This window comes from Hemiscyllium ocellatum, chromosome 8, assembly GCF_020745735.1.
Source record: "Hemiscyllium ocellatum isolate sHemOce1 chromosome 8, sHemOce1.pat.X.cur, whole genome shotgun sequence".
Taxonomy (NCBI): Eukaryota; Metazoa; Chordata; class Chondrichthyes; order Orectolobiformes; family Hemiscylliidae; genus Hemiscyllium; species Hemiscyllium ocellatum.
This window is the reverse complement of record NC_083408.1, coordinates 114,729,886-114,747,611: the sequence shown is the minus strand read 5'-3', so window position 1 is coordinate 114,747,611 and position 17,726 is coordinate 114,729,886. Positions and strand designations below refer to the sequence as shown.

The 17,726-nt window shown below is 45.0% G+C and overlaps 1 protein-coding gene across 2 annotated transcripts in view; it reads left to right on the top strand.

The window, feature by feature from the left end:
- The window catches only part of jag2b (jagged canonical Notch ligand 2b), a 232,857-nt gene that overhangs the window by 175,195 nt on the left and 39,936 nt on the right, over positions 1-17,726 (top strand). The window contains exons 9-13 of one of the 2 annotated variants that reach the window (XM_060829494.1): positions 2,043-2,156; positions 3,819-3,932; positions 5,268-5,314; positions 7,889-8,065; positions 16,173-16,323. In XM_060829494.1, the coding sequence (XP_060685477.1) occupies positions 2,043-2,156; positions 3,819-3,932; positions 5,268-5,314; positions 7,889-8,065; positions 16,173-16,323 (603 nt within the window). The remainder of the gene's footprint in view (positions 1-2,042; positions 2,157-3,818; positions 3,933-5,267; positions 5,315-7,888; positions 8,066-16,172; positions 16,324-17,726) is intronic. The other variant, XM_060829495.1, reaches the window with a different exon arrangement.

The following is a 17,726-nucleotide window of genomic DNA, read 5'->3' as shown; positions in this document are numbered from 1 at the left end:
TAGCTGGTCGTGTCGTTTTGTGGCTAGCTGATGTTCACTTGAAGGGCAGTTCATCACAAACCAGGCAAATAGAGACCAGGTTTAGAATGGAGGTCAGGGTAAAAGGTTCAGGTGCAAATTGATGTCAGGATATTGTACATTTTATTTTATTGTACAAGTTTAAGCAGATCTTTGAGAGTTTTGCCTCACTGACTGTTACTACGATTTAAGCATGGTATCTTTGGGGAAGTTCTGAAGCAGGGTCACTGGACCTGAAACGTTAGCTTAGCTTTCTATCCTCAGATGCTGCCAGCCTGCTGAGTTTCTCCAGCTATTTCTGTTTTTGTATCTTTAAGGTGGCCTGAGGTGAACAGTTTCTGTGCACAGTTCAGCTCCCGTACACTGTGCTTCCTTCAATCAAATGCCAGTATTTGTGACCTGTGCATCTGCCTTCCAGAGCTGTGCTCACTCCCCGGTACCATGAGTGCATGCAGATTCAGATTAATGGCAGATGGAGAGAGCACAGGGCAGTAGGGAGAGAGGAAAAGAGACCAGAACATTTATATTGACCATTTTGTTTGACAATGGGAATCAATTTGTTGTGGTCAAATCCTTACTGTTGCATCCATTTGGAATTGTGGATTTTAGGGAGCTCTGTTTTGGCCTGTTCAGTGGAAAGTTTCAAAGCATTGTGCTGCATCACATGGTGATTGAGCTTGGGGTGATTTCAGTGATGGCTTGGTGCACCGTGTTCACGGGGCGTACCTACTGTTTTCATTTGAGAAGAAGGATCTCACAGCCTACCCCCAAATGACTTTTGGACATTGTTAATGCAATATTCAAAGAGAACCAAATAAAATGGGGCAAATAACATTGGAAAGCCAGCAGCTTTTGCGCTTCTCCTTCCACTGTTAAAGAACCTGCGCATTACAAAGCTATCACCTTCAGAGGAGAAAAGAGAAATACATCATTGCCTGCACTAAACCATGTCATCCTAACATGGAAGTATACCACTGTGTCTCACTGTCAATGCATCAAAGTCCCGCAAGTCCCTCTCTAACATCAGCGGGGGTGTACCTACTCCACCGATACCCTGCAGTGCAATAAGGTGACTCACCACCACCACTATAAGGGCAATTAGGGACAGGTAGTAAACATTGCCAAACCACTGACACACATCCTGTGAGTATTCTTGAAAAGATATCTTTTCCAGCTCTTTATCAGATCTCTTAAATGTCGCAAAGCACTACGCCGACAGTTCTAGAAATATCCGAACTAGAAGCCGGAGTAGGCCATTCGGCCCTTTGAGTCTGCAGCACCATTCGATATGATCATTGCTAATCTTTAACTTCATGTCATCTTCCTGCTTTCTCTCCATCCCCCTCGATGGCTTTAAAATCTAAAACATTATTTGTTGCTGTCCTGAATATATTAATGACTTGGGCTGCGTAGCCTTCTGTGGAAACATTAGCCAAGGAATACTAGTGCAGTGTCATTCTCCCTACACCATAGTCAGCCCTGGTGGTCGCTTGTCAATACAGAGGGCTGAGAATTAAGGGCACCCTGGGAGCTGACTTTCACACCACAGGATCCCAAAGCTGGGGATGAGATTTGTTTCTGGTGGTGATGACTGAAGGAGGGATGTTGGCTGAGACACTGATATTGAAGACTTGCTGCTTCCTCTTCAAGAACATCATGGAGTTCAGGCATGGGGAGACCTCACTTTAACAATAATCAGTTTCGCCATTCAGACCCAGCAGACAGATGCCTGCATACCCCTATTTCCACAGTCTACTGGCATTCTTGGGTGACTCCATGTAATACACAGCTGGCTCTTACATTCAGGTCTGCGGATGTGTCATTTCCAATAAATGCCCACTCTGCCAAAGTCCTCATTTCTGTTCAGTCTGATGATGGGCTGCTGATGGAGTAGTGTAGAAGTCGGACATTTTCAAAGGTTTGATGTAAATTTTACCCGCTTGTAAAACCTAACTCTTTTGCAATAATCTTTATGTAGCAATTGTCATTGTTATTTTGGGACCTCTCTCTCTCTCTCTCTGCAGATATAAATGAATGTGTGTCCAGCCCTTGTGCACATGGTGGGACTTGTATTAATCATGTCAATGGATTTGATTGCATCTGCCCTGAGCAATGGATCGGGAAAACTTGCCAGCTGGGTAAGGAATTCATATCGACTTCTGCTTGGAAATAGTCTCTCTGCAAAGGGTTCATGGCCCCAGATAATATGCTTTAACAGATAGGTCAGCTAATGATTTTGGAAAACGGGCTTCAGAGGTTAAATGGCTTGCAGAGCCCGTGATCTTGTTGCATGACGACGCTAGCTCTTGGTGAACGTGGGGTTGGGTTCCTGGAGGCGTGGCGCTTAGCCTTGAACAGGATTGGCATTGCTTCAGTCTGATGCCTTGTTTGATGGTGGTGCTGAATTTCTTTCCTGAAGCCTTACTAACTTCTGTTTCCTGTTTTTTTAAATTGTGGTGATTGCTGTATAGGGAAACAAAATATATGATCTTCTGTGGTGGCCAGGAAAATGTATTAATATCATGAGCAGGCACCTGACCCTGTAATAAATTTGAAGTGTTTTCTGTGGGTGGGAACCTGGCTGATATCTCTTCAGGAGAAACCTTTGCTCCGACATGAGCTCGTCTGGGACTAATCCCATCACTTGGTAATTTTTGTTGTGAAGACTTTTCCGGGTTATTTTACATGAGGAAGCCGTTCTCTGACTGCCCTTACACCTACCTCACCCCTCCCTCAGCATCTCCGAGTGGTTAGATTGCTGAAGGTTGCTGGTTCAGTGTTGAGGACGTTGCTGAAACTGTGCCATTTGGCAGCTGAGGAAACCTGGAACAGTCTCCCCTCGAAATAGCTGGGCCAGAGAGTGTTTGAAACTTTCAAAACCGGGAGCAGTATTATTATTATTGCTGCTAAGGGTATTAAGGGACATACACTAAGGTGGACTTGATGGAATTAAAGTACCATTTCCCCTCCCTGCCGATCTAATTAAATGGGGTGTGCCAGGCGAAATAGTTGTGTCCTGTTGTTCTACTGTAAAGACAAGGATCAGGCGAAGAGGTGTGAGATCTTAATGCCCTGAAAACTTTGCCCTCTCTCATGGTGATGAGAAGTTAGTGTGGAATGCAGAGATCCTAAAATCCTGGAATTCCCTTCCTCAGGGCATTGTGGGTCAACCCACAACACATGGACTGTAGTGGTTTAAGAAGGCAGCTCACCCCCACCTTCTCAAGGGGCAACTAGGGACGGGTAATAAATACTGGGGCAGCCAGGGACACCCACATCCCACAAAAATGAATAAAAATAAATAACTCTGAGCTCCCAGCACTGAGTTAGGCAGGGCAGTGTATCTGGTATAAACCAAAAGGAAAAGTTGTTGTACGGTTGGGCAATTTGATTGGAGCAGTGTTGAAATATGAAATCATACGATGACTGGCCTCCTCCTGAGCTCCTTCAGCCCATTGGGCCTATGCCAGCCCTTTGGTTAAAACTATCCAGTGGATCCCAACCCTCATTGTTCAGGAAAGTATTTTTCTAGAATGGTTTGTTCGAGTCTCTTTTGAATATTGCTATTGGATCCACTGCTGTTACCGTCCCAGTCAAAGCATTCCAACTTCCTGAGTAAAAAGGTTCAAGGTCTGGGGATATCTCTGCCCCTAAATTAAACAGTGCATGAGGTGGTGTGGCTTCTTGCTGATTTACATGTTTGGGTCTTTCTCCAGCTGGCTTGCTTTTTGAGCTGTGGTTGCTGACTGTCCCTTTGTCTCTCTGTTTGTCTCTCCCTGCCTCTCCACATCCTCCCACAGATGCTAATGAATGTGAGATGGAGCCTTGCGTTAATGCTTATTCTTGCAGAAACTTGATTGGTGGATATTACTGTGACTGCTTCCTGGGATGGTCTGGACAAAACTGTGATGTCCGTCAGTATTCACTTCATGTTTTCATATCCATGAAAATACCTGCGCACGGTTTTGAAGTCTTGCAGTGGGGAAGTACAGGGGTATCAGGCAGGCAGATGGCAGTGTGGATTTAGAAACGCAAACAGATCTCTCACGATCTTATTGAAAGCCAGAGCAAGCTAAAGGGGCTGGTTCAACCCCCATATTATTAGCTCGTAACAATAGGCAGGTGTTTCTTAGATCAAAGGTGATGTTCACCACTGCAATCCTCCGCCATCAGGTGGGTCACTGAATAATAGAGTCACATGGGGGTGCCACAGATTAGTAAGGCCTTTGATTCTCTTAATCTAGCTGTCACTGAGAAAGATGGCACTTTGTACTTTACCCTTACTTGAAGTCGCATAGTTCATGTTACTCTGACAGTGTTGTTGGTGGGGGTTCCAAGAACTTGACCCAAGGCTATGTTCATCACAGTGCTTGTTAACTTGAAGGGTATGTGGAAATGATGCTATTCCCATGTCCCTCCTATCCACACCTTCCTAAATGGTGAAGGTTATGGGTTATGGAGGTATTCTCCAGTCTGTTGGGAGGCTGTACTGGGAAAGACGTCAACTGGAAAGTCTCTCTCTGATCAGTTCTGATTGTACTGGAAAGTGTTGTGGGTATCAATGGAAGGGATTGGGCTTGGATGTGAGAGCTTCTACTGCCTTAGTCTCCCTCTCCCAGTGTCCCTCTCCCAGTGTCTGTCTCCCACTGCCCTCTCCCAGTCTACCACTCCCAGTGCCTTTCTCCCACTGCCCCTCTCCCAATGCCCTCTCCCAGTCTCCCTCTCCCAGAGCCCCACTGCCCCTCCCCCAGTGTCTCTCTCCCACTGCCCCTGTACCTCACTCTCTCTCTCCCCCAGTGTCCCCATGCCCATCTTGCAGTGCCCCAGTCCCTCTCCCAGTCCCCCTGTGTCCCTGTCACACATTCTGGGTATCCCTACATATGGAAATGCTGATTTGGGATGTGAGTTGCTGGAAGCTGCAGGAGTTTCCTCCTGTACCTCAGAGCTCAGAAAGGGATTGAATAAAGCCTGTTTCTGGGTTACCGGCAGAGCAAGGAAAACTGGGAAACCCCAGCTCCTCTCGCTGTGAAACCAACCCCCTCCCTTACTGCAGAGAATTCAGCAGCAGAGGAGTTGCAGCTAGCCCTACACCTTCACATCTAGATCAGAATACTGCTGTCCAATGTTCGAGTAGGTGGGGACAGGGAATGAAAAGTGGCAGGCTCAGGCCAGTAAATCAGATTGCAGACCCCTCGGCAGTGTCCTTTTAAATGACATCTTGTGTAATCCCCGGCTTGTTGTCTCTTCAGATAATGACATCTGCCACGGACAGTGTCAGAACGGAGGGACGTGCAAGGTATGAAAAGAACTGTTTGCAATAGAATGACGTGATATAGTACTGAAACACTTCCAAAGTATTTCTATCTGTGTTTATGCTGCATACACGGCGTCTCTCACTTTGATTCATTCCCCTTCCTAATTGGCGTATCCTTTCAAACAAATAATTATTTCATTCACAGCCTTTTGAATTAGATCTTCCTTTCAGTCCCCACATGCTAGTACAGGAACTGCCTAGTGAACTTGGATTTTAAGATTAAACTATAGAATCTTGAAAATGGCCTGTTTCCTGCAAATGCAATAGACTTAAAGATATCTTAATTGTTGGAAAGCTCTGCAAATTAAAACATACATCTGGCCTTTTATTCAGAGGTGGTTGTGTGCTGTGTGAAGGGTTCCCCAGCTCCTTAGGAAGGTGATACACTCCTTGGGAATACCAGTTAGATATTAATTGGAGCTATTTATAGACCACTGAGCAGTAGCAGTAGTGTGGGGCACAGTATTAATAAGATGAGAGATGTTTGTACAATGGGCAATACAAATATCATGGGTAATTTATTGTTCCATATGCACTGGCTAGACCAATTGAACATTAAAAGTGTGGAGGAAGAGTTTCTGGAGTGAGATGTGTTTTCTAGAGCAGGAGGCTGAACTGACTAGATGACTGTTGATTTTAGAACTCCATTATGTAAATGCTATTATGTCCAAAGATGTGCAGGTTAGGTGGATTGGCCATGCTAGGTTGTCTCTAGTGTCCAGGAATGTGTCGGCTAGGTGGATTAGCCATGGGAAATTCAGGGTTAGAAGGATAGGTAAGGGGGCTGGGTGGGATGCTCTTTGGAAGGTTACTGCAAACTTGACGGGCTGAATGGCCTCTTTCCACATTGTAGGGATTCTGTGATTCTGAAGAAAAAGGGGTAATCAATCCTCTTGTGAAAGAAGGTTTAGGGAAGAGTGACCACAGTTTGGTAGAATTTTATGTTACGTTTTAAAGTGAGGTAGTTCATTCTGAAGCAAGGGTGTTAAATTTGAACAAGGGAAATTATGATGACATGAGGTACAAATTGGCTGAGTTCGATTAGGGAGCTGCTGTTTTGAAGTGTTGAATAACTGCTGGTCTTGTCCTTGAGATATTATGAAGCATGTACTATATCTTTAAGAGAGAGTGACTGCTGTTCTGAACTGAGAGCTTACATACACACCTGTATATGACTAGATGGCAGTCCCAGAGTGTATTAGAAGATCTAAAATTTGTAACATTTGGCTGTGAAATGGATACTGAGTTTTGGTTGCTGTTTTGACAACAATTTGAATTTAACCAATCAGTTAAAATTATGCCCCACGATACCAAAACCCAGTTGAGTTTGAATTTATTGTTTTGCCAACATCGTACCAATGAGATGATCCGATATTGGGGGAGTATAAGAATGTGAACATTTTGAAAATGGGTGAGAGTTACTGCCATACAGAGAAATTGCTGGAGAGCTAATTGCCCATCTAACATCTTGTTCTCAAAGAAATTGGAAAACACTGTCTATCAAAGGTATCTTTTCATGTGAAGCATACTTGCAGTAAAAAGAAAGAAGACAACCCAGGGAGATCATCAGCTGGAAAACACTGAAAAAGACAGAAGATCTGGAGTTTTGAAATGAAGTTGATGTAACTTTACTAAGTGTCTTATTGGAACAGCATGTTATTATAGAGTTTGAGGTAGATATTAAGCATTAAGAGAAGGAAGGGCTTAGATTTGTGAATAGTTTTTTTTGTTTAATGCTCACTTTTAGAGTTAGAAAATAAATTTATGTTATTTTCTTTTAATTTGGGAGTTCTCCATCACTCATATTTTAACAGGTTATGAGGCGAGGTGAGCTTTGCTGGGTGTTCGATTTAATTAACGGAAAAGGTCCACCTCCGCGTTGTCATAGGGAAAGAAGTCTGCAGCCCTTATCTCCACGGGACTCCAGATCCACAGCACAGTGATTGTTCTTAACTAGCCTCTGAAATAACTGAGTAAACCCCTCAGTTCAAGGGCACTTCGGGAGAGCCACCAGATGCTAATCTTGCCACTGATATCCATATCCCATGAAAAGGGCAAAGATAAAGATGCCCCTGAAATTTCTCCCAGGGATAATTGCCCCTTTCCCAGCTCTCAGAATCAACTTGTATTTTTATATTTTTTTTAATAAGACACTATCCAACAAGAAAATAACACTGAATGTCATCAGGAGACGAGGGGCAGTAGATTGAACTGAAAACAAAACATGCTAGAAATCACAGCGGGTCAGGCAGCATCCATGAGAGAGATCTAGCTAAAGTTTCGAGTCTAGGCGTCTCTTCATCAGATGCTGCCTGACCCACTGTGATCTTTAGCATTTTATTTGCTTTCAGTACAGAGTCCAGCATCTGCAGTAATTTGTTCCGACTGTATGGCAGTAGTTTGAAGTTTGGTTTGTAGATTTCAAGGACGAGAGAAAGGGGTGGGGACTGGGAAAGAAATTCCAGAATCCTGACGACTGAAGGCAGAGTACCACTTGTGGGTCTGTGGATTACAGAAGAATGTTATTATGAGTGTAACTTCTTTGTAACATTTCAGCACGACAGTGTGTACAGTTACCAGTGCATCTGCCCGCGTGGAATTGTCGGCAGAAATTGTGAATTCAAAATGAACGAATGTGGAAGCAAGCCTTGTTTGAATGGAGGCCGGTGTCAGGGTCTGATCGGTGGGTTCCGCTGTCACTGCATTCAGGGTTACGCAGGAACCTTCTGTGAGGTGAGTACACGGATTATTGAGGACGGACGTTTTGTGCGTCTACATGCTCTGTGTTCCTACCAGGTGAGTTAACCCTTCAGTATTACCACCCACATTTTGAACATACGGAATCACATGCAATGGTACTCTGCTGCCCCTTGTAGCATTTGGAGAAAGTGAGGACTGCAGATACTGAAGATTAGAGTCAAGAGTGTGGTGCTGGAAAAGCACAGCAGGTCAGGCAGCTTCCGAGGAGCAGGATGCTTTTCCAGCACTACAGTCTTCATCTGATCTCCATCATCTGCAGTCCTCACTTTCTCCCTCTAGCATTTGGGTTGGTTAGCCATCCAGTCACTACTTTTGTGCATTATAAATGTTGGTATTCTTGCAAATTATCCTGATGAGCACAAGATAAAAAGCTTTGGCAAATAAGGTAAGAGCCCATGGTGTTAGGGACAAAGTTCTGGCATGGATAGAGGATTGACTGACTGGCAGAAGGCAGAAAGTGGGAATAAAGTGGTCTTTTTTGGGATTGCAGCCAGTGACTAGTGAAGTTCAGCAGTTTTGGGACCACAATTATTCACATTAATTATCTGGTTTGACTTGATAAGATGCAGTGAAAAGTGAGCTAACCAGACAAATCATACCTTGTGTAAGTACATCAGTGTAATAGAACAGAATGCAGTATTACCACCCACATTTTGAACGTACGGAATCACATGCAATGGTACTCTGCTGCCTTGTAGCATTTGGAGAAAGTGAGGACTGCAGATACTGAAGATCAGAGTCACGAAGTCATCTTCTTCAGTGAAGATCACTGAAGATCAGTGTCATGGAAAAGCACAGCAGGTCAGGCAGCTTCCGAGGAGCAGGATGCTTTTCCAGCACCACACCACAGAGAAGGTGTAGAGAAAGATCACATCAAATATGAAAGACCATTCATTATTCTGATAACAGTAGGAAAGAAGCTGTTCACACTTCTGGATGGAAGAGAGTATAACTGGGGTGGGAGGGGTCTTTGATTAAACTGGCTGCTTTTCTGAAGCAGCAGGAACTGTAGACTGAGTCAGTGGATGGAAGGCTGGTTTGTGTGATGGGCATGTTTGCCTTCATTACTCAGACCACTGAGTACAGGAGTTGGATGGACATGTTGGTGAGATCACTTTCAGAGTACTGTGTGGTTACTTTCCTATCGGAAGGATATTAAATTGGAGAGGGTGCAGAACGATTTACCAAGATGTTGCTGGGAATGGAGGGTTTTAGTAACAAGGAGAGGCTAGGACTTTTTCAGTTGAGTGCAAGAGGTTGGGGGCGACCTTAGAGGTTTATAAAATCATGAGGGCCATGGATAAGGTGAATAGCAAAGGTCTTATCCCTAAGGTGGGGGGTTCAAAACTAGAGGGCGTATTTTTAAGGAGAAAGATTTAAAAGGGACCTGAGGGGCAACATTTTCACACAGAGGGTGGTGCGTGCATGGAATAAGCTGCAGGTAGATGCAGGTACAGTTACAACATTTAAAAGACATTTGGATAGGTACATGAATAGGAAAGATTTGGAGGGATATAGGCCAAATGTAGGCAAGTAGGACTAGATTTATTTGAGAAACTTGGTTGGCATGGACAAGTTGGATCAAAAGGTCTGTGTTCTGTGCTGTATGACTCCATGACTGGACTGTGTTCAGAACTCACTATAATTTCTTGTGGAACAGTTGCCTTATCAAGCTGTGATAGGATGTTTTCGATGGTTTTATATCAAAACGTCTCCCTGAAGTATCACAAATTCTGCACTGCCAGATAAGAATCCAGACTGCATTAAGATGGATTATTTCTAACTGAGTTTAATAGTTTTACAGTTCTGAATGACATGATTTTGGTTTTAGATTAGATTAGACTTACAGTGTAGAAACAGGCCCTTCGGCCCAACAAGTCCACACCGACCCGTCGAAGCGCAACCCACCCATACCCCTACATTTACCCCTTACCTAACACTACGGGCAATTTAGCTTGGCCAATTCACCTGACCCGCACATCTTTGGACTGTGGGAGGAAACCGGAGCACCCGGAGGAAACCCACGCAGACACAGGGAGAACGTGCAAACTCCACACAGTCAGTCGCCTGAGTCGGGAATTGAACCCAGGCGTAAATTGTGTTCTGACCTACAAACATACCTACACAGCCCTTCGAGCCTGCCCGTCACTCAATAAGATCTTGGCTGATCTGATTTTAATCTTATCTTTACATTCTCGCACATCCGTGACAAATCTTTCATTTTCTTGGTCATCGAGAATCTATCTGCCTCTGCCTTCAAAATATTTAAAGATTCTGCATCCACTGTCGTTTTCAGGACGCAAATTCCAAAGAGACTTAACCCCTTGAGAAAATGTTATTTTCCTTGGGCTCTGATGAGAAGGTGGACTGCAGTTTTCTTAAGTAACATTGAGATAAACGTGATGCGCTACATTTTGGTAGGGAAAATCCGGGCAAGACTTGCTGAACAAAGGGACTTCAGAGTACAGGTTCATAATTCCTTGAAAGTGGAGTCACTGGTAGACAGGATTGTGAAGAAGGAATTTGGTACACTTGCCTTTATCAGTCAGTGCATTCAATATAGGAGTTGGGAGGTCATGTTGCAGCTGTACAGGACATTGGTTAGGTCACTTTTGGAATACTGCATTCTATCCTGGTCTTGTTAAAATAGGAAAGACGTTGTTAAACTTGAAAACGTTCAGAAAAGATTATAAGTATGCTGCCAGGATTGGAGGGTTTGGGCTATGAGGAGAGGCTGAATAGGCTGGGGCAGTTTTTCCTGGAGCGTCAGAGGCTGAGAGGTGACCTCATAAAGGTTTATAAAATCACATTGGGTGTGGATAGGATCAAGGTCTCTTCCCAAGGGTAAGGAAGTCCCAAGACTAGAGGAGCATGGGTAAAAGGTAAAAGGGACCTAAGGGGCAAGGTTTTCATGCAGAGGGTGGTACAGGTATGGAATGAGCTGCCAGAGGATGTGGTGGAGGCTGGTACAATTACAACATTTAAAAGGCATGGATGGGTATATGAATAGGAAGGATTAGGAGGGATATGGTCCAAATGCTAGCAAATGGGACTAGATTAATTTAGGATATCTGGTTGGCATGGACGAGTTGGACCGAAGTGTCTGTTTCTGTGCTGGACATCTCTATGACTCTAGTTCCACCATTTGCCAGGGCGAGGACAGGGTGTTGGAGGTGATCCTGGATTGAGAGATTTTAGTTGTCAGGTTGAACAGGAAGATGCGAAGGCTTCTGATATGTAGGGGAATCGAGAGTTATAGGGAAAAGGCAGGAAAGTGGAGTTGAGGTTAATCAGATCAGCCACAATCTCAATGCATGCTGGAGCAGAGTTGATGGGCTGAATGGCCTCCTTCTTCTCCTACGTTGTATGGTCTTACATACATCTGGAAAGAGAAGCTTTTCCAAGATCGCAGAGTATATAACTAAAGAATATAGATTATAAAGCTGATCAGCAAGAGAAATGAGGGAGGCGTTGGTGGTGAATTTCTCCTGCAGGTAGTAGTTGGGAAATAAAATGTTGAGGTAGAAATAGTTGAGGTGGCAGAATCACAACCAGGTTTTAAAAGGGAAGCAGGTAGATGTCTGGAAAAAAGTATTCAGAATAATTACAAGTACAGCAGAGGGAAGTAGGCAACTCTGAGGGTATCATTACAATAGGCTCGATAAATTTTCTATTTAAAATTCAGCATCTTATGACCAACCACAGCATATTACATAAAATTCAGACTTATGCTTCATGTAACCGTCCCTCTATTACTTCATCGAATCCCACTATTTGTTTTCTCCCTCATGCAGCGCCCAGTTTTCTTTCGAAGACAAAACCCCTCCATTCCAAAGATATGCAGCTTAGGTGGGTTGGCCATGCTAAATTGCTCCTGGTGTCCTCAGATGTGCAGGCTAGCTGGGTTAGCCGTGGGAAATGTGGGGTTACAGGAATAGGGTGGGCTGCTCTCCGGAGGGTTAGTGCAGACTCGCTGGGCTGAATGGCCTCTTTCCACACTGTAGGGATTCTGTTCTATGAACAATTCTTTGTGGTAACAAGTTCTACATTCTTGTCACACACGCCTGGTGAAGAAGTGCTTTCAGAATCGGGTTTACTTGTGACTCTCTTTATTTATAACCTCTAGTTTTATTCTCCCCCCACAACTGGAAACATCTGCTCTACATCAAAGATGAGCTTATTTTGGAAGTTGTGACTCAGACAGAAGAGCTGCAGTCTTTGCTTTTGCCTGAAATGCTTCTAAATAGCTTCATTGCAATGTGATGCTCCCATGGTGATCCTGAATAATGTGACATGTGACAGAGGGTGATCAGGACAGTGGGTTTCTGATTTGGGGACTGGTCCACGGGTAGAGAGCTGCTTTACTTGTGATGTGGCTAGTGCTGCCAGCGGCTTGGATTGACGTATCTATCTCTCAGTGGGACTGAACATGATTTAAAAAGCTCGTCTGCCTTATTCCATCACCACTGTGCGTAAACAGCCGGTCTGATAATGCTTAAAGGCAGATCAATGTCATGTCTGTAAGGCAAGTCCCAGCCTCTGCTGGCAACGTAATGGAATTGGATGTTGGAGCCGGGCAGGCTGATTAATCTTCACCTCCACTTCTCTGCTGCCTGAAATGTGTCCTTTCAATTGATTAGAGCTAAACCGTCTGTTCCATACTTAGTCATTGCTTACATCTGGAGGCTCTCTGCTGCACTGGGGATAGGCCAGGGAACATAGAACTGTATGGCACAGGAATGGGCCCTTCAGCCCCGCAATGTTGTGCCGAACATGATGCCAAATTAAACTAATCCCTTCAGCCTGCCCTTGGTCAACATCCCTCCATTCCTTGCATATTCACGTGCTTATCTAAAAGTCCCTTAAATGTCTCTTACTGTATCTGCCTCCACCACCCCTCAGCAACATGTTTCAGACACCTACCACGCTCTGTTTAAAAAAACCTTGCCCATCACATCTCCTTTGAACTTTCCCCCTCTCATCTCTGACCCCTAGTCTTAGACGTTTCAACTCTGGGAACGAGATTCTTACTGTCAACCCTATTTATGCATCTCATAATGTTATAGAATTCTATCAAATTTCCCCTCAGCCTGCATCACTCCCAACAACCCAAGATTTTTTAACCTCTCCTTTAGTTCATACCCTCTGATCCAGGCAGCATCTTGGTAAACCTCTTCTGCACCCTCTCCAAAGCCTGCATATCCTGTTGTGGTTCTGTTTGCCGAGCTGGGAGTTTTTGTTGCAAACGTTTCGTCCCCTAACTAGGTGACATCCTCAGTGCTTGGGAGCCTCCTGTGAAGCGCTTCTGTGATGTTTCCTCCGGCATTTATAGTGGCTTGTCTCTGCCGCTTCCGGTTGTCAGTTGCTGTCCGCTGCAGTGGCCGGTATATTGGGTCCAGGTCGATGTGTTTGTTGATAGAATCTGTGGACTGCTGCGACCACGAGGACTCATAACAGCACACAAGCCAACAGCCACTCTCAGACAGCACCTCACCAGGACAAAGGACCCGATACCCAGCATGAGCAAAACCAACGTAGTGTACAAAATCCCATGCAAGGACTGCACAAAACACTACATAGGACAAACAGGAAGACAGCTAACAACCCGCATCCATGAACACCAACTAGCCACGAAATGACACGACCAGCTATCCTTAGTAGCCACACGCACAGATGACAAACAACATGAATTCGACTGGGACAACACTACTGTTATAGGGCAAGCCAAACAGAGAACAGCCAGGGAATTCCTAGAGGCATGGCACTCATCCACAGATTCTATCAACAAACATATCGACCTGGACCCAATATACCGGCCACTGCAGCGGACAGCAACTGACAACCGGAAGCGGCAGAGACAAGCCACTATAAATGCCGGAGGAAACATCACAGAAGCGCTTCACAGGAGGCTCCCAAGCACTGAGGATGTCACCTAGAAAGGGGATGAAACGTTTGCAACAAAAACTCCCAGCTCAGCGAACAGAACCACAACAACGAGCACCCGAGCTACAAATCTTCTCACAAACTTTGAACCTCCATATCCTTGCTGTGATGTGGTGACCAGAATTGAATGCAATACTCTAAGTGTGGCTTAAGCAAAGTCTTACAAAGCTGCAACACGACATCCTGACTCTTGTACTCCATTCTCCAACCAGTAAGTGCAAGCATGCCACATGCCCTCTTTATCACCCTATCTACTTGAGTGGCCACTTTCAGGGAACCTACTGGTGATTGCACTTGTACAGTTTCTGCTGTGAGCAGATCATTTGTAACCTGAGGACACCAGTATTAAGATAATTTGATCAAAAACTCCAATGCAAGTGAGAGAGATTTCCTTTGAGAGAGTTGACACGAGGTCAGTTGTTAGTTTTAAATCTGAGATAGATAAATAAAGATGTTAAGGGAAATGGGCTAAAGTCAGGAGGGGTTAGGTGTATAGAGTTAGACTCAAGGACGTGGTGCTGGAAAAGCACAGCAGGTCAGGCAACATCTGAGGAGCAGGAGAATCGATGTTTCGAGCAAAAGCCCTTCATCAGGAATGAGGCTTGAGCCGAAACGTCAATTTTCTTGCTCCTCAGATGCTGCCTGACCTGCTGTGCTTTTCCAGCACCACTCTCTTGACTGTAGATGCTGGAGATTAGAGTCCTCACTTTCACCATACAGAGTTAGAGCATGAATCAGCTCTGATCTCATTGAATGGTGGATTCGAGGGGCTGAATGGCCTGCTCGCTCTCCTGTTTTCCTAAATTATTACAAACCTAAATGCACTCCCGAGCAAGATGTTTGAAACAAATTCAGTTCTGACTTCCAGAGGAGAAAGTGAATGAATAATTGAAGAGAGAGAATGATTGCAGAACTGTAGAATAAGACTTGGTGCTCAGGCAGGGACCAGATAGAATTGCTGGGCCGGACAAACTCCCCTGCGATGTATTTGACCATGCCTGCTCTTGGTGGCATCATGTCACCCCACATTTGTTCTGTTTAAATTGTTTAATGACTTGAAGGTGTGCCAATTTGTTTAATCAAAAACAGTTTATTGATACCGGCAACATTGAGAGTCTTCAAGTGTACTAATGAGGCTTGCTGCAGTGAATTGTCTAATTTGTGATTATCCAACTTCGTGGTGCAGCTTTTAAGGGGTTTTCTGTCTTTTTTTTAAACCCATCCCCAGCAGCTGCTGAGAACTAATTACTCTGTGCTCTGGTGGGATTAGAGCAAGTCAGTTTTCTTGCAGCCAATACTTTCTTACCTCACCTCACCCATCACTCTGCCAAGTGATTACTTAATGGATCCAGATCTTAATGATTGCTGATTTATTCTTTAAAGGGTCCGGATTCCAGAGTCTTCATGCTATGTTCTCTATATGCTCTGTGCCGAAAGTCTGATTCGGCACGGTGGCTCAGTGGTTAGCAGTGCAGCCTCACAGCACCAGGGTCCCAGGTTCGATTCCAGCCTCGGGCGACTGTCTGTGTGGAGTTTGCACATTCTCCCCGTGTCTGCGTGGGTTTCCTCCGGGTGCTCCGGTTTCCTCCCACAGTCCAAAGATGTGCAGATCAGGTGAATTGGCCGTGCTAAATTGCCCATAGTGTTAGGTGCATTAGTTAGAGGGAAGTGGGACTGGGTGGGTTGCTCTTCGGAGAGTCGGTGTGGACTGGTTGGGCTGAAGGGCCTGTTTCCACACTGTAAGGAATCTAATCTAATCAAATGAAGGTGGAGGGTGTATGTTCTTGCAGCTGGGTTGGAGGAAAGGCAGGGAAGATCAGGAAGTAGCCGCTCAGATGATTATGATGGGTTTTGCAATCTGTAGGTAGAGGGAGAGATGGAGGCCAAGAGGCCCATGCTTTAGAAGTGTTATTTATAAGCTAGAGAATGGTGTGAGTTCTTTTCATGCCAGGGCTGTCTGAAGGTAGGGTGTTTGGGGAATTCAGAGGAGCATTGGCTGTGATCTGATGAAAGACTACAGATTGAAAAGTAATTGAATTGATTGCTGAGATGGAGGGGATGCACGAACGATACATCCTGTGATGTTTCATGGCTCTGCTAAATCTGAACTCTTACACGGTTCCTCCCTATATCACAGAGAAAAGTCAACTATTGTGATCCGAACCCATGTCAGAATGAAGCAAAATGTTACGTTCTTGGTGAAGATTATTACTGCGCATGCCCCGAGGACTACGAAGGGAAGAATTGCTCGTTTCTGAAGGACCACTGCAGATCCGCACCTTGCCAAGGTATCAGTTACCAGCTATTTCTAAAGCAGCTGTGTTGTTATATGATTCTGGGGCAGGTGGGACTTGAAGCTGCTGGAGCTCCTGGCCCAGAGGTTAGGGAAAGGCTGCTCTAGGTGAGCCTTGAATCCTCCACTTCGGCAAGTGCCGACGGGGCTGACTGGCTGTCACCTCATTTTGTGAAACGCTGCCATTGGCTGTGAGGGGACTGCCCAACTCCGCAGCACTCTATCAGTAGTAAATGGCATTTAGTTTCCAAATACATCATTCCTGACAGATTTGGATTCTTCAAAATGCTCTTTATACCAAGGTGACCTAGGAACTGCTGCTGGCAGGGACAGGAGAGCTATTAAACAGCTTGCACACTCATCCAAGATGATGCTTGACTTTTCCTTGAGGTGTGTGAATGCTGCTGTGGTTGGTATGTTTGGAAGTGAGATAATCCTGACCTTCCTGTGAATTTTCAATCCCACACACAGCACTACACAAGTCAGGTTCTGAAGAAGCTTTTCTGTTCTTTGAAGGCATCAAGCGAGGTGTGTGTGTGTGTGTGTGTGTGTGTGTGTGTGTGTGTGTGTGTGTGTGTGTGTGTGGCCTTATTTCACTGTTCCACATCCACTGGTAGACAGACACACCTGGTAATGACTGCCCATAGCACAGGCTTCTGACTGCACTCGCACTGTCCATAGTGAGCAGGACTCAAATGATGCACAAACAACAGGAAACAGCAACATTGTAAGTAATGGTAGACTTCAGTGTGTTCAGGGAGCGGTGAATACAGGGCGATTTATGATATGGACCCAAAGAGCTTTACTGGAGTGTGTAGGGGAATGAGCAGTCTGAGGAGAAACCAGTGCCTCCTGTGTCGAAAAGTGCAATCTTTGGCCCTCAATCATAACAAATTACATCCAGCACCTTCATTGTAATCCCAATGTGCTTGAAAAGAAACCCCCTCTTGCCACCACGGGCAATGAGTAGAATGAGTGTAGATCATATCACACACATGATGTCTACAGGGTCAATATCCACTGTGCCTCTGCTAATCGGGGTTTGGTGTGATTGCTTGAAGTTTGTAATGCCTTTCTTCACTTGCCCTGTCTTTGAAAGGTGCCACTAAGGGTGTGTGTGTGTGTGTGTGTGTGTGTGTGTGTGTGTGTGCGCGCGCGTGCGTGCGAGAGTGTTGTGTGGGTGTGTGTCAGTCGTGTGTGCACCAGAGTGATGTACCCTGGCTAGTTTCTCACCTGCTAACCTCCGACTGTCGAACGATTCACAGCCCGAGTCATTAATCAGAACAAGGATGTAACAGTTCCAGGAGGGTGCAAGGAAACCAGGGGGCAGGAGTATTAACAGGCTAAATTGAGGAAATTGAGTTTGTTTGTATTCGGAAAAGGGATTTCCATTTGACC